This window comes from Quercus lobata, chromosome 6 (genome assembly GCF_001633185.2).
Source record: "Quercus lobata isolate SW786 chromosome 6, ValleyOak3.0 Primary Assembly, whole genome shotgun sequence".
In the NCBI taxonomy this organism is placed as follows: domain Eukaryota; kingdom Viridiplantae; phylum Streptophyta; class Magnoliopsida; order Fagales; family Fagaceae; genus Quercus; species Quercus lobata.
The window spans coordinates 34,602,365-34,616,970 of NC_044909.1; the positions used below are offsets into that span (position 1 = coordinate 34,602,365).

Below are 14,606 nucleotides of genomic sequence, written 5' to 3' on the forward strand. Positions count from 1 at the left end.
TGTGGGACCCACTGAGTTACGGAAAGATGGATTTTTGAATTTGAGAAAACTGTGAAAATCTTCAACTAAACGAGCGTTAGAGTAAGTTAGAGGTTTTATTTAGAGCTATGATATATTGGGATATGAGTTTAAGTGAGGAAATCTGAGTTATGAGTGTTGAGATATGAGCGAATGACAAACCAAACAAGACCTTAATCTCCACATTTGCATTAGTTAGTAGGTAATGTAACATTCTCTCGTTAAAACAAAAATAAGTTCCTTAAAAAAAAAAATACGGAAAATAAGGTCAACCCTTTCACAACATACCGCCTTTTCTAATTCAAGTGCATCGTAGGTACTGCCGCAGACAAGGCATCCAAAACCACTAATCACAGCAATAAAGTTTTCCACAAATGGTAGGTTCCAAGGATGAGATCAGCAATTTTGGAATAAGAAACAGTATACAAGGGAAACAAATATATTTTAAAATTATATCCCAAAATTTTCTATATGCATGGACATTTCTTAAGCTACATGAAAACCTCGATTTGTTAAGTCCCTGACAACATAAGATTTATATATTGTAAAGCAACTTCTCCTACAAAGTAAATGAACCACCACAGTAGAAACAAGTTGTACGAAGGGAAGCAAAATGTCACCAGAAACTCAGACACCACTGCACCTTCTTTCTCTTCCCAAATCTCCTTTATCCCACACTACTCCCCAGGTTTAGAAGAGAACTTTCACTCAATATTTCTACCATTATGTTTGCTTCTCTTACCAGCTGCTGTCAATTTTCAATTAGTGTAACACTTGTTTCACCGAGGACCAGATGAAGGACGAGGTTTCCCCTTAATGGAATTCAAGTGTTGGGTGACAAATATGACTCCCATCACAAGTATAAGGCAACCAACCAGTGTGCTGAAGAACAGGGCACCTGGTTGCCTGGTTTGGACAAAGCCATATACCCCACTAGGGGTTACAACAATAAGATCAGTGAGTCCATCATTTGAGAAGTCCTCGCAGATAAGGGCATGTGTTGGTGTTCCAGGAAGATCAACTGTTGTTAAGGTACTTCCTCCAGGGGATATCACTACAGCTTCTTGATCTCCTGCTGCAAGAATCAGTTCTTGATTATCATGCACACGCAAGGGAAATGCCTTCAGTGTGGGGACCACCGTACCAGCTTCCATCATACCCGATGGAGATGGAAGATTTGACCATGTAGCACCAGTTGAGAGCTGCCATTGCCAATCAGCACCATGGCCATGCAAGCCAGGGGAGTATGATGTTACCTGAAAGGAATAGAATATTGGAGTTTCCAATTCAGAGAAACGGTAATGCAGGGTAATGCCACAGGAGGTGTTCAACTAGTATACAGTACACAATAATCCCATTCCATTAATCGTGATGAGCATATTTTTTCTAATTGAGCATAATTTATAAAATTGCACAAAAAATAAAAATGCACCAATTGTATGCTATTAGATTCAATCAGCTTTTAGGGGCAACCTCTCTTGCCATAAAGGCCATATTTCTGCCTCCAAATGCTATATTATAATTGAAACAGAACAAAGTGCATTGGCTCAAATGGCACCTCCTTCCTAAGGTGGAGGATGAGGTTGTGGGTTCAGGACCCACCAGGTGAAAGTATAATTTGGTAGAAACAGAAAAGTTTACTTTGATTTGGTGCCAGAACAGAAACCCCTTGATCCAATTTCAAAGTAGGGAGAACAATAGAAGGCAATGTATCAGGATTAGCAGCATACCTCCCCACGATTTGTCAGGAAGATAACATCACCATGGCTTCCCTTACGATGCCTATGACCATCACTTCTTGGGATGAGAATGGGTGTTGCTACCTCTAAAGAAGTCACATCTGCTGTTCGGCCATAGTATCTCGAAAATTCTCCATGTTGTAAAAAGTTAAAGGGGGAATGATGACAAATTGAAGCATTGAAGAGTTGTTCTCGTACTGGCACACCAGAGGTTGCAACAGCCCAACATGGTCGCAGCACATCCATGGATCCACTAACAACAGTCTGCTCAGCACCATTTCCTCCAACAGCCTGAAGAGATGATAGATTTGACATTTATTACCGAGATATCTAGCCAACAGTTTGTAATAAATGGTGGTCATCTTTTATTGTTGTCAGCGCTGTTACTGATCAATGTACACCCTCTCACAGAAAATTTAGATGAATTCAGTAATTTGGGGACAAGACTAACCACATCCTAAGGATAGAACGTGAAATTATTTGGCTAGTATTAATGCATAAGTACCTTAAAGAAGAGAACTTGAACAAGATATGACTCACTGCAAGAGGCATTAATTTCAAACACCAACTAATGATTTCAAAGTTTTGTAGAACCTACTGAAATTGAGATGAGACTAGAGATAGAGAAGAAACAAAAGTTCACCTGGACATGATCTAGGACTCCATCACCATTAATATCCGCATGAAGGCCACCTTCTTGAAGATGAAGCTGTGGAAATCAATGAATTTCACATAAAACCTTGGAATTGTTAAAGATAATATGACAACAAAATGACAGAACTCAAATGTAATGAAGCCAAAATGGCACTTGTTAACAGGAAGGTGTTAAATATCATATATATGCATAAGATCTACATATTAGACTATTGAAGTGCTGTTTTAATAAACAGGGTGCTTTACTTGACAAATATGAATAGTTGGCCATTTTAGAGTTCTAATTGCACCATGTACACATAATGTAATAAGTTTAACAGCTCTGGAGAGGACTTCACATCAGCAACAACATAATTGTTCCATACTTGATCTTAAGCCAAGAGGCTGAGGGGAAAAAATGCATATCTTGTTAATGCAATTTTTTTTAATCTATGGATTGAGTTTCTAAATATTATAAAAAAAAAAAAAAAAAAAAAAAAAAAAAAAAAAAAAAAAAACCCTTGATGGAATGTGTGTCTGTCTGTGCTAATTACCTTACAAGCAGTGCGACCCGATGCCAAATGAAGGACTTCTATCCCTTCCTTTTGATGAGCCACAACAACATTAGGAACCCACCAAATCTTTGTGTAGTTTGTTATGGTAGGAATATAAGGTCCTGGCTGCACCAGCAAAGTAAAACAGGATATAAAAAGGGAATTGTAAAATATAAGTCTCTTCTTTTAGTTGTGAATAAGCAAGATATACATTTATAAGGTGACCAAGCCAGAGGAAGACTTGGTGATCAATACTATCACAAATATGAAGCTCAAAATCCCATGTGGATACAACAAGCGAAAGCAATCTGGGAAACACTGGTTTAGAAACTTTCTTAAGCTTCCCCCAATTCATTTTAACTTACCAAGTCATTAACTTTCAACTCAAGTCCAAAATGAGACTTAATGATGTTAGACTCTCATAAAAAGCATTCCAGTGTCTTCAAGGCATACATGCAATGGCTCATTAGGCCAGTGCGGGAGCTAAAGACTTTCCTTTTGAGGAGTTAAAGATGAGAATAAAATAATATAGAGAAACGGAAGCAAGAAATAGAGAAGAACACAAGGATTATGTGGTTAGGTCAACGGCCTACATCCACAAAATAAAACCTTAGCGGCTACATCTTTACTACATACTCAAGTCATCAATTACAGTGAACCCTTAATAGGGTATATATAGAGACTAGAAGCTAGGGTTAGCCCAATATGGACTAATAAGATAACTGGGCCTATTAGGCCATTACATCAACATGAACCCAATACTTTAACAGGGCTGTATAGTGTTATCTTGTAAAATAATATTATCAAAAATTTCTGTAATTTATGTCAATTTATTTAAAAAGCACTAAACAGGGGTAGAACCCAAGTATTCGGGAAGTATACAAGAGAAGAGATCTAGGAAGCACAAGTGTGGATTTGGGTTCAGGTGTGGGTGTGGGGCGGCGACACGGAAATTTTTGAAAAAATAAGATATAGGTGCGGCAGGATACATTTATTAATAAATTATTAAATATATTTTTATTTAAATTTTCTATATATTGCTAAGAATTTTTTTTTCTTCATATAATGGTAAACATATACCAATTTAAGAGCATTAGTAGATAATAAAATGAGAGATGGACGGAGTCTAAGGGAGAGCTGGACTGCTGGAGCCATAGGCTAGAGAGAGAGAAAGGAGACTGAGAGAACAAGAGAGGCTTTGAGATGATTTTAGGGTTATTTCTTTAAAGTAGATTGTCAAAACGTTATGTTTTGATGAAATATTTTACCTTTTTTTTTTAAAAAACAATTATTTCGGCTCATTTCGGACTGATTAGGGGCCTGTTTCAGCCCATTATGGACCGAATCGGACAGTATCGGCATGAAAAAAAAAATCCAGCCACGGAAGTGCGTGCAGCCACGTCCACAGCCGCACTGTGCATCCATGCATATCCGACTCGGGTGTGCTGGCCCAATCAGCACACCCGTGCTTCCTAGGAAGAGATACACCTGAAAGATATCAGCTAAAACTAAACAAATCATGAAATTCAAACTGAGAAGGAATGACCAGTCAAGGTACTCATCCAACAATACAGCAACAAAAAAAACAAAGCTTTAGTCCCAAAATTTTGGGGTAGGCTCTGGATCCTCAATAGATTAGTTGGGGTCGGTTACATGTATTCTTTTCCTCCATTCTATTATATCTAAAGCCATAATCTCTGTTACTTCCTTGATTGACATGCCCTTTTTTAATACTTCTACTAATGTGATTTTTGGTCTTCCTAACTTTTTTCATTCCCTCCACTTGGATCAATTCACTCTTTCTTACCAGTGCAAAAAGAGCATTTTCAAGTCCAAAATTGACCTCTAATTCTCTTCAAATGTATGAGCATTTCTTTCTCTCCAAGTACACCACGCCACAATGGATGGCATTCCCAATATCTATATTCCAATGCCAGCCAAATCATCCCTTCCAACAAGTTAAAAATCCAACACCCTATTAGGCATAAGCCAATAGATCCCAAATGGACAAAACAGCATCGACCACAATCCTCAAGTAATATCAATATGAAATAGTACATGACCTATGGTTTCCCCACTCTTCTTGAAAATGTAACACCAATCCACAAAAACTATATTCATCTTCCTTACGTTGTCCCTCACTAGATCTTTCCTAATGCTGCTGTCCATGTGAAAAATGCCACTCTTTTGAGGACCATGACCCTCCAAATATTTTTCCAAAGGAAGGATGAATCACTACTGGCATGTAGAACATTGTAGAAAAATTTTGCCTATAAAAAATAAAAATTTAAAAACTTGGCTTCTGTATGGTGTCCATCATTTCCTGCCTTCACCTGCACTCCTTATCTTAAAAGAACAGATTATATCAAGAAAAGAAGAAAAAACTTTCAACACTTAATCATCTAAAACTCTAGTGAAGGTAAAATCCCTATGAAAACTGACACTGTTCCAGCTCACCCTACCACATAAGACATTTTAGACCACACACTTCAATAGAATTCTGGGAAAGCCTCATTTAGAACATTTTACCCGCACCATAAATCATGCCAAAAGCAAACAACATGATATGGGTTATGACATGATACAGGATACGGCAACATGGCATTTCTTGAAAAAATTAGGATACAATACGGCAATAATTAATTAATATTTATTATATATATTTTTGGACATAATTTATGTTTATTTTAGTTTTAAAATTAAGTATTAGCCATCAATAAGAATAAAAAAAAACTATCTAGATTTCATTTAAAAGCAATAGTAAATAGTAAAGAAATACATTGAGACCTACAAAATAATGTTAAAAGTACAAGCCAAGAGAAAAAATAACTACAATAAACATAGTAACTCAAAAAAAAGAGTGCTAATACTAATAGTGTTCATTATATAAAAAAGAGAACATGTGTGGACAAAACTTTTGTGCCACAACCTACAAATTTTGTCACAACTTTGATGTGGATATGGTTGAGTGATGAGTTCATGTAAAAGTGACATACAATCACTCATAGTCTGCCACATCAGAATTGTGACAAAAGTTGTAGCATAAAAGTTAGGCTAAAGTGCAAAACACACCCCTGAAGTTTAGGTGTATTTGAATTTTATACCCTGCAGTTTCAGAATTTGAATATACCTCCTAAAGTTATATTTTATTTGTATCAATAGCCCCTTCGTCCATATTTTTTGTTAAATGCCACATAAGCTTGCCACATGTGTTTAATTCATCCAATAAAATGATGCCAGATGGCATGATAAAAATAATGTGGCAACTTTTTATTAGAAGAACTAAACACACGTGGCAAGCTTATGGGCACTTAACGTAAAATATGGATGGAGGGATTTGAGATCAAGTTCCAAAGTCACTGATCAACAGCGAGAGAGGGAGAGAAAAAGAGGAGCAAGAGGTGATGGCTCCAGATTGAGAGAGAGAGAGATCTCCGTGTGGATTTTTTCCCCTTCATTGCTGTGTCTATCATTCTGTGTTGCCACTGTGTCTGGGCCGTATCCTTTTTTTTTTTTTTAATTAAGTATCTGGATTTAAAAAAAAAAATTATCTGGATACAACAGGACACGTTGGCTGGCATGTCTGCACAGTATCAATGTCCAATATGTGTCATACAGAGGTAAGTCACCCAATTGGCCATGTTCGTGCTTTATAGTTAATACGAGTGCCATTTCCCACCTCAAATCTAATAAATCTAGAAAAAAAACTCCCCCAACCACCTCTAATGTGCTTCCTTAGGCTTACACCATATGGACCACTCACCATCCCTGAACACCCCCTTCCCCTAAAACTCACTACCATGCTTTTTATCGAATATCTTAGTGCATCTCTCTCCACTACTTAATGACATTGCAATTTTTCCAACAACACTTGGTTGAATATATCATGCTTCTAATATCCAAGCCCCCATGTTTAGAGAAAAGACTTTAAGAATACACCAAGAGTCTTGTAGCTCAAATGGCACCTCTTGGTGTTTCCAACGGAAACATCAAGGGTTCAAATCCCCCCACCCCCAAAATATCAAATTATCATAAAAAAAAAAAAATAAATAAATAAAAGGTTTAAGCATACAGAAGGATACGCAAGCTTTCCTAAAGAATTACAAACAAGGAAAATTAGGTTCTAAAACAAAGAGCCTATCATATCTGCAATCGAATGCTCTTCACTATTTCAAGTAACAAGGCGGTGGGTATGTGGCTCACTTATATTGACTAATATATAGAGGGGGATATAATTTTTTATATTTAATTTTATTGAAATAATGCATCCTAATATTAAACTAGTACCTTCACCTTATTCATGTACCCACCAAAAAAAAATCTAGTATAATCATGACTAGAAAGTGATACATGTTACGAGAATGGAATCAAATTATAAATGAGATGAGTCATGCGGCCATGGGGTAATTCCCTATAGGACTAGGGAGCCATGCTTCTATTTACAAAGAATGATGCATCCTGGTATTTTATGTAATGTGGTTGCACTGGGAAAGGGGTAGGATGATGAAAATGAAGATGAACATTATCGCCAGATCAAAAATATAAATCATACAACATAGACTATATAAATTAAAAGGCAAAGGTGACCAGTCTATATATTAGCCAACACACAGAAAGACAACGACAAATAATTTTTTTGTGGGTAAGTTATATTTGCACTAAGTCTTGAACCCATGATCTTAGCCTCCACCTCCTAGTTGGTGGAGGATGTGCCATTTGAGCTACAGCTCATTGGTAAAGTAGATGAAAAATATTGTTAGATACCCATTGAAAAGAATCTAAGGAACATACTGCTACATATTATTTGGATTTTCTACAATGAACCAACTTGGCAACTCATGCATCTTTTGTTGATGGCATTTTCTTACGCACACAATATAAGCATGAGGCAACCTCTAATGGTAGGGAGTTTTTTTTTTTTGGGGTAAGTAATAACACTTCATTAATGTTGAAAAAACCAAAGGCCTAAGAACACAGGCACTGGCTGTGTGCTTAGGATACAATAGACAATCAGTCAAGATGACATCAATCTAGAAAATCCTCTAATGAGCCAACCTCTAATGGTGATTTTAATGACTATATATTGATAAATGGCAAATCTTACCTTCTTAGTCTTTGCTGAATTTGCATAATTTGCAGCCTGTCCAATCAGGTTTGAAATTTTTTTAGTTGAGTCTTTCCCTGGAGGATGGTTTTCCTCAGGCTTGTGAAAAGGGTAGTTTGTGGACTTTCCAGCTGTTTTCTTTGTGGTTTTCCTTTTGTGCCGCCTGAAGTGTCCCAGCTTCAACAAAGTATCTTCTCTCCTATCCTGATTAAAATAATATGTATGATGTCATCACTCTCTATCATAATAAAAAAACAACGATAATTTTTATCACTCAAATACTTACCCAGTGATGTGGCATTACTCCAAGGATTGATTCTCTGAATTCCCTGCATTCAAACTACAATATGACACTATTATTAGGAAGATGTCCTTAACCTAGAAAAATTACTGCCATCCAACAATAAATCTTACAAGATGTCAAAACCACAAAGAAGAAAAGCAGTATCCTTACATAATTTAAATTAAATGCAAAAATGTGTGTGTGTGTGTGTGTGTGTGAGAGAGAGAGAGAGAGAGATTCTCTCATGGAAGCTGTTTCAGTCAGATTTCAGGCCAGAAACACAATTTTTGTATTTAAAAGGCTAAAATAAAGTAACTGCAAATCAGAATATTAAGTAACCACAATGCATAGAACATATGCACACTGAACAGCTTCAATGATTACCTCTCCAGGACGACGACTATTCATAGCATGAACATCAAGCCTGTAGTTGTGCTGTGGAATTAACTGTGACGCATCGGAAGATTGTGCTTCAATATTCTAAGCCACCGAAAGATGAAATCAGTAATTAGATAAGGCAAAAAAAAATTATATATACATATATGGAAGTATGAAGGCACTACTAATTAATTAGATGCCAGCATGACAACAACATAGTCAAACGAGCCACATATAAAGTAAACTAAAATTTGAACATGCAAGTATTTTTTGCAACATTTTTTAGCAGTGAGTTACACACACCCAATGGATTTTAAACCCATAGCCTCACCCTTCGCCCACTCTTGTGGCAAGAGGAATTATCATTTCAGCTAGATCTCAAGAATTTGCAACAAAAGTGAATGGCACATAATTTCAAGTGAATAAAATTTGGGTTTTTTATTTATTTATTTTTTATTAAAAAAAAATTTAGTAAGTTACACTTGCACTCTGTGGATCTTGAATTTATGACCTCACCCTCCATCTCATTACAAGAGAGGGAGAAGCGCAATTTTCTCTAGAGCTCATTGACAAAATCAAGGAGTTGTAATCAGCATAACTGTTTTTCAAAGAAGAGTTACTTTAACCGTGTGTTTCAAAGTTTGAAGGGAGAGGAGAGTAGAGAGTAAGGGGGGGAAGGAGAGGAGAGAGGAGGGGAATGGCTACCCTTACCCTTATTTAGATGTTTTAAAAAAAATTGAATAGGAGGAAGGAGAAAAGATATCCCTCCCCTTCATTTGGATTTTTAAAAATTAAGTAGGGGAGGAAAGAGGAGGGGGAATAGTCACATAAATTGACAATTATGAGTGTCATTTGCTATTTTTAAATAAATAGATATAATTGACATCAATGGCAAAATTGAAAATTGTCTTTAATATAAGTGGAACCCTCCCCCTTCCAAATTCCCTCAATTTGGAGGAATTAAAAATGAGGGGTTTGGAGGAATAAGATAACCCCATATCCCATCAAACCATTCCACCTCCCCATTTAAAAAATGAAAAAACCAAACAAGGCTCATTAAACCCTCCCATCCCCTTCCCACTACTTCCCACTCTAAGATATGATAATGCATAGGATATCATTTTCCCCAAAAAAATGGCCTACAAATTCCCAAACAAGATATAAGATAAAAGAAATTACAAAAGAGATCACCTCATTCTTTCTATCCCATCGAAGTATACCAGACCGACCAGCATATGCATAAAATGCAAAATGGCGTAAATCCACGGTTCCAGCGTTCTCAGGAGCCTAAGTAGGACAAACAAAACACAAAGTATCAATATATCTTCTTCACTACTGAAAATAAAGAGAACTGTCACAAAAAAAACATATATCGGTAATTACACACTCTAGTTTTTGGGGGGGGGGGGGGTCTTGAACCCATGACCTCACCTTCCACCTTGTTCTTACAAGGAGAGATGTCATTTAATTTAGAGCTCATTGGTGTCACTTAAACCATTTTATTTCTGGTATTGAATACGCCATACGTCAAAAATTAGAACATTGAATTGAGTAGCTCGAAATTGGGAAAGAAAGCATGGACGCTAATATATCGAGAGGTAAGTACACTACAAAGAATACATTTTCTCATTTCACCGTTTAAAAATTGCCTGAAGAGGCACTAGTTCTTTCCTTATTCTGCTTTCCAAACTTCAGGACGTGGAAGCTTCCACCAATTATTAAACAGTCTGATTCTCAAAACTTTGCCCATAAAGATAATTATCTGAGAAGTGTCTAAAATTGATGAAATAAATAGTGGAAAACCACAAGGCTAAAAAAACATTTCAATTTTGATAAAATAATTGGATGATGTTTAGACTTAGGCATATGACCTGAGGTTGAACTAGTGAGTGGTAACCAATTGAGGAAAAAATTTGGCTTGAGTCCAATTAAACTAATTGTTCTCCTATTGCCATCTTTCTTACTATGCCTGACAGGATTTGTAGACTGTACTTCTCAAGGAGAATTCATACAAAGCCTTAGGTGAGAAAAACATGCTATACCTCCTTTTCAGTAGCACTTCTTCTATGTTGCTCAGCAATTTTTTCTGCCATCCCAATTTCTTCAAAAGGATCCATGAAAATCTGAAACAGTAACAAAGATATTTGCAAGTGCATTGAAGATCAATGATACTGCAAGTCTTCAATTTTGCACATAGATAAAGTTCCATACCAAAGATAGTTAATGCTGAGAAGTCAGTAGATTAACATGAAAAGGAGTTTGGCTTTCATTTCCTCAAAGAAATGATTTCTCAAAACAAGGACTACAGGAACAGCAATCTAAAATCCGATTGGCATGTACAAGCTTAATTTAATCTAGGTTTTCTTCTTTCTTTTTTTTCTTTTTTTTTTTTCTAATAATTTTTTCCGTTACTTATAAAAAGAAATAAATAAATAAAGACTTGAGTAAGATCAGGCAATACCTTGGTGTCTAGGATGTATAAGTTAAAAGAAAACTGTATCCGCTAATCAAATTTTTTTATTGATTCTTTTGAAGGGATGGGCAAAAAACAATGGTTTTCCTAAGGTAGGACACAATCTTCTCAGCTAGGCATATTAATGAGGCCATACATGACTATATGTATTATTTGTTGCTTCTTCACTCTGTTTTTCTAATTTTTCTAAATCTTTAATCATATGAAAAATCACAGGCCGATTAGATTGGGTCCATTTCCTTAGACCATGTAAAACATTATCTATTTCTAACAGTAAACAGAGTAAAGATAACTTCAATGAGTTGATCTACTGACTTTTCTGTGCGCTACATTACAAAAGAAGAAGAAGAAAAAAAAAAAACATACATGAGGTTGCAATTCCATTCTTCCACCAACAATCACTAATCCAGCATCGCCATGCCTAAGGGTATAACTGCTAATCGATATTGCTATCTCCCTGTGGTGAGTACTATGCGGGAAATCATTCTGCCAATGAGTAACAAGAATCAGAACTCACAATAGACCCATTAGTACCAGTTAAGCCCACTACAAATAATTTAATGGAAACCAGTCAACCACAACCACAAACCTGCAAATTGTGTTCCCACAGCTTTTTGAGGTTATGATCAAAGCACATCACGGACCAACCCGCGGTAACAACAACCAGGACCTGTTTCAACTTCTGTCCAGGCCTTTCTCGGTCAACAACGCCCGCAGCCATAGCCACAGCACGCCTCCCAGACGAAATGCGTACTTTTTCAGGCAAGAGGCTCACCTCCGCGAGCACACGCGCATCGCTGAACCCTTCGTCCACACGCCTCGAGTGTGGTTCTAAAACCTAAAACCCCCCACACACATCACACAAATAAAAAAAAAATTCATCAAATTAATATTTATCAAATTGCAAATGATCATGATAACACATATTAAAATTTGAAATTGGACCTGAATTTTGGCGTCGGGAGTGGCGACGAGGACTTCTTTCTTGCCGTCGCCGTTGAGGTCGGTGACGATTGGAGGAGGGAGGCGCTCGGATTCGAATTTGATAGGGTATTCATCGGAGAGATGCATCCACGCCTCTCGGAATGAGAAATCGCCTTCGTGCTGAAAGAAAATGAAATGGTTTAGTTAGGGTTTTGCACAGAGAATTATTGGAAGTGAAGTTGAAATTGGTACCTGAAGAGAGAAGAAGATGGCGAAAGCGGCGAGCATGAGAATGGCTAAATCTCGCTTCCTCATACTGATTCAATTTTTTGAGTCTCTCCCTCTATCTCTCAGGACTCAGCTGCAGTTGGTAAAAGCTAGTCTTCAATCAATCTAGGGAGAGAGTGATGCACTCTCTGTGTTGTGTGTGATGTGAGCTCTACCAGTTCGGGCTGCCCAAACTCGCCAACCAGTCTAGGATGTTCGTTTTCTCCTTATTCTGTTATTTGTCAACAAATTAAATCAAAAAACCAAAACTTCTTCCTGACATAGAAGATGTTATTAGAGAAATTAATATATCATTTTCTAATGGATATTAATTAATATATAATAAAAATGATGTCAAATTTAAATTAATAAATGATTTTTTTTTTTCCTTCTTTCCTAATATTAGTATATTACTCGTTGGTGTCACGTAACAAAAATAAATAAATCCCTTTGATGAATTTTAGGGGCCATTTCGGTTTAACAAATATTTTATCAATGTACCTGTAAGGGCAGGTTTTGAATCTTAAGCCCAAAAGGGAAATGGATTCAGGCCAAAAGAGGCCATGTAATGAATTTTTGTAGAAAATGGGCTGAAAACTAGACTTCAATGACCGGGACAACACTTATAATGGGAAAGATGATAAGAAGACAAAAACAAGCAAGCTTTATGTAAAGAAATTCTTCCTCAGTTAAAGTTCGAGGATGGTAGTTCTTGATTATATTCCTTTGAAACTTGAATACAATTTCAGTTCTTAATGCTACAGTACTTTCTTTTCAATTCTCAAATGAACCTCCTCCCCATCCCTAGAGGATCTCTCACATTATATAGCCTTTTTTGCCTGATCTTGGCCCTCCATTTGTTGATTATGTAGGCCACTACTCAAGTGCTTGTCCCATCAGATACTCTTTCAAGTCTTCTGTGAGTTGCGGCAACCAAGACAGGACTGTTGAAGAGTCTTCTCCATATAAATACTACCAGGGAGTTTGGTAGGGTGCATTAAATGTGGTGGCAACTACCATCCCTCCAATCATGTCAAGGCTAACCCCCTCTCTGAAGTTCTTTCTCTATAGTGTGGCCCTCTCTGGTAATGTGCTATTGACGTGGCCATAACTTGCCTCTTCGACTTTACCGTCCTGGTGTATGGACTCCTCGGAACTGTATTGGCTTCCTCGACCTTGAGTATGACACGTGGTATTATTACCTTATTAAATTTCTGTATCCCATAGTATCATTTTGGAATTACTCTCTCTCTCTCTCTCTCTCTCTCTCTCTCTCTCTCTCTCTCTCTCTCTCTCTCTCTCTCTCTCTCTCTCTCTCTCTCTCTCTCTCTCTCTATATATATATATATATATGAAACAATAACTTTATAAGAAGTTCATTGTTTTTGAGATCTCATCAACAACCAAAAATTCATTAAAAAGTTTATAATGTTAAAAAGGTATAAGAAATACAAAAGTTCATAAAATCTCATATATATGTACAACCCAAAATTTCGTCAAAATTTAATCTATACAACTCAAAATGATATGAGTTTCGTGGAATTGATTAGTACATTGCCTTACAGGTCAAAATTTTGACCAAGACAAAATAAATAGGTTAGTTATACTGATTTATGCAATTATAAGAAAAATTATGGCCATTCCAAATGGTACAAAATGAATTTCAACTTTGGGTTAGAATATAAAAATATATTTTAACAAATGAAGTCTTATTCTCTAATATAATATATCATTACTTTTTTTTTTTTTGGCACTTAATATATCATTGCTTATTACAATACAATACAATGTAGTACTCACTCCTCTCGAATGAATGATTGGTCTCACTAATCTATATCAATATCAATATATCTATATAATATCTAAAAATTAAAATTTAGCATTTATTGTTGCTATATTCCTATCGAGTTACATTATCATAGCATTTCGATCCAATTCAGTCCATTCTATCCATTTTGGTCCATTCGGTTCACTTCATTTCTTAGATCCATGATCCGTCATTCATGTGAGATGAGAGAATGCTACTACTTTAAGTATTGAATTAGGAAATAATCTACTAAGTAATGAAGCTTGCAAGATCATTTGATCCATCATGTGTTATGAATCTATGATGAAAATGGTACATTTCGCTCTTTGAGCAAATTAATGCAAGAACCTTGGAGTCCATTTTGTCAGCATTTCAATCTTTACGAGGTCCAAAGAGGTTTGGACACCGTCATTTGTCAAAAAAAAA

General features: G+C 36.3%; 1 protein-coding gene across 1 annotated transcript; it reads right to left on the reverse strand.

The window, feature by feature from the left end:
• Window positions 1-293: 293 nt before the first annotated feature.
• Window positions 294-12,683, reverse strand: LOC115994456. The gene is made up of 13 exons (XM_031118623.1): window positions 12,359-12,683; window positions 12,128-12,286; window positions 11,772-12,020; window positions 11,549-11,668; window positions 10,752-10,832; window positions 9,901-9,996; window positions 8,716-8,811; window positions 8,335-8,388; window positions 8,049-8,252; window positions 2,945-3,070; window positions 2,401-2,466; window positions 1,749-2,048; window positions 294-1,274 (listed from the first exon to the last, which is right to left on the reverse strand). The coding sequence occupies exons 1-13, from the start codon at window positions 12,419-12,421 to the stop codon at window positions 798-800; spliced, it is 2,091 nt and encodes a 696-aa protein (XP_030974483.1). The 5' UTR covers window positions 12,422-12,683; the 3' UTR covers window positions 294-797.
• Window positions 12,684-14,606: the final 1,923 nt, after the last annotated feature.

Coding starts and splice junctions, on each gene's coding strand:
- LOC115994456 (XM_031118623.1), bottom strand. CDS start 12,421: ATGAGGAAGCGAGATTTAGCCATTCTCATGCTCGCCGCTTTCGCCATC. Junction 11,669..11,771: donor TGTGGGAACACAATTTGCAG/GTTTGTGGTTGT, acceptor ACTCATTGGCAG/AATGATTTCCCGCATAGTAC. Junction 2,049..2,400: donor GAGTCCTAGATCATGTCCAG/GTGAACTTTTGT, acceptor TCATCTCTTCAG/GCTGTTGGAGGAAATGGTGC.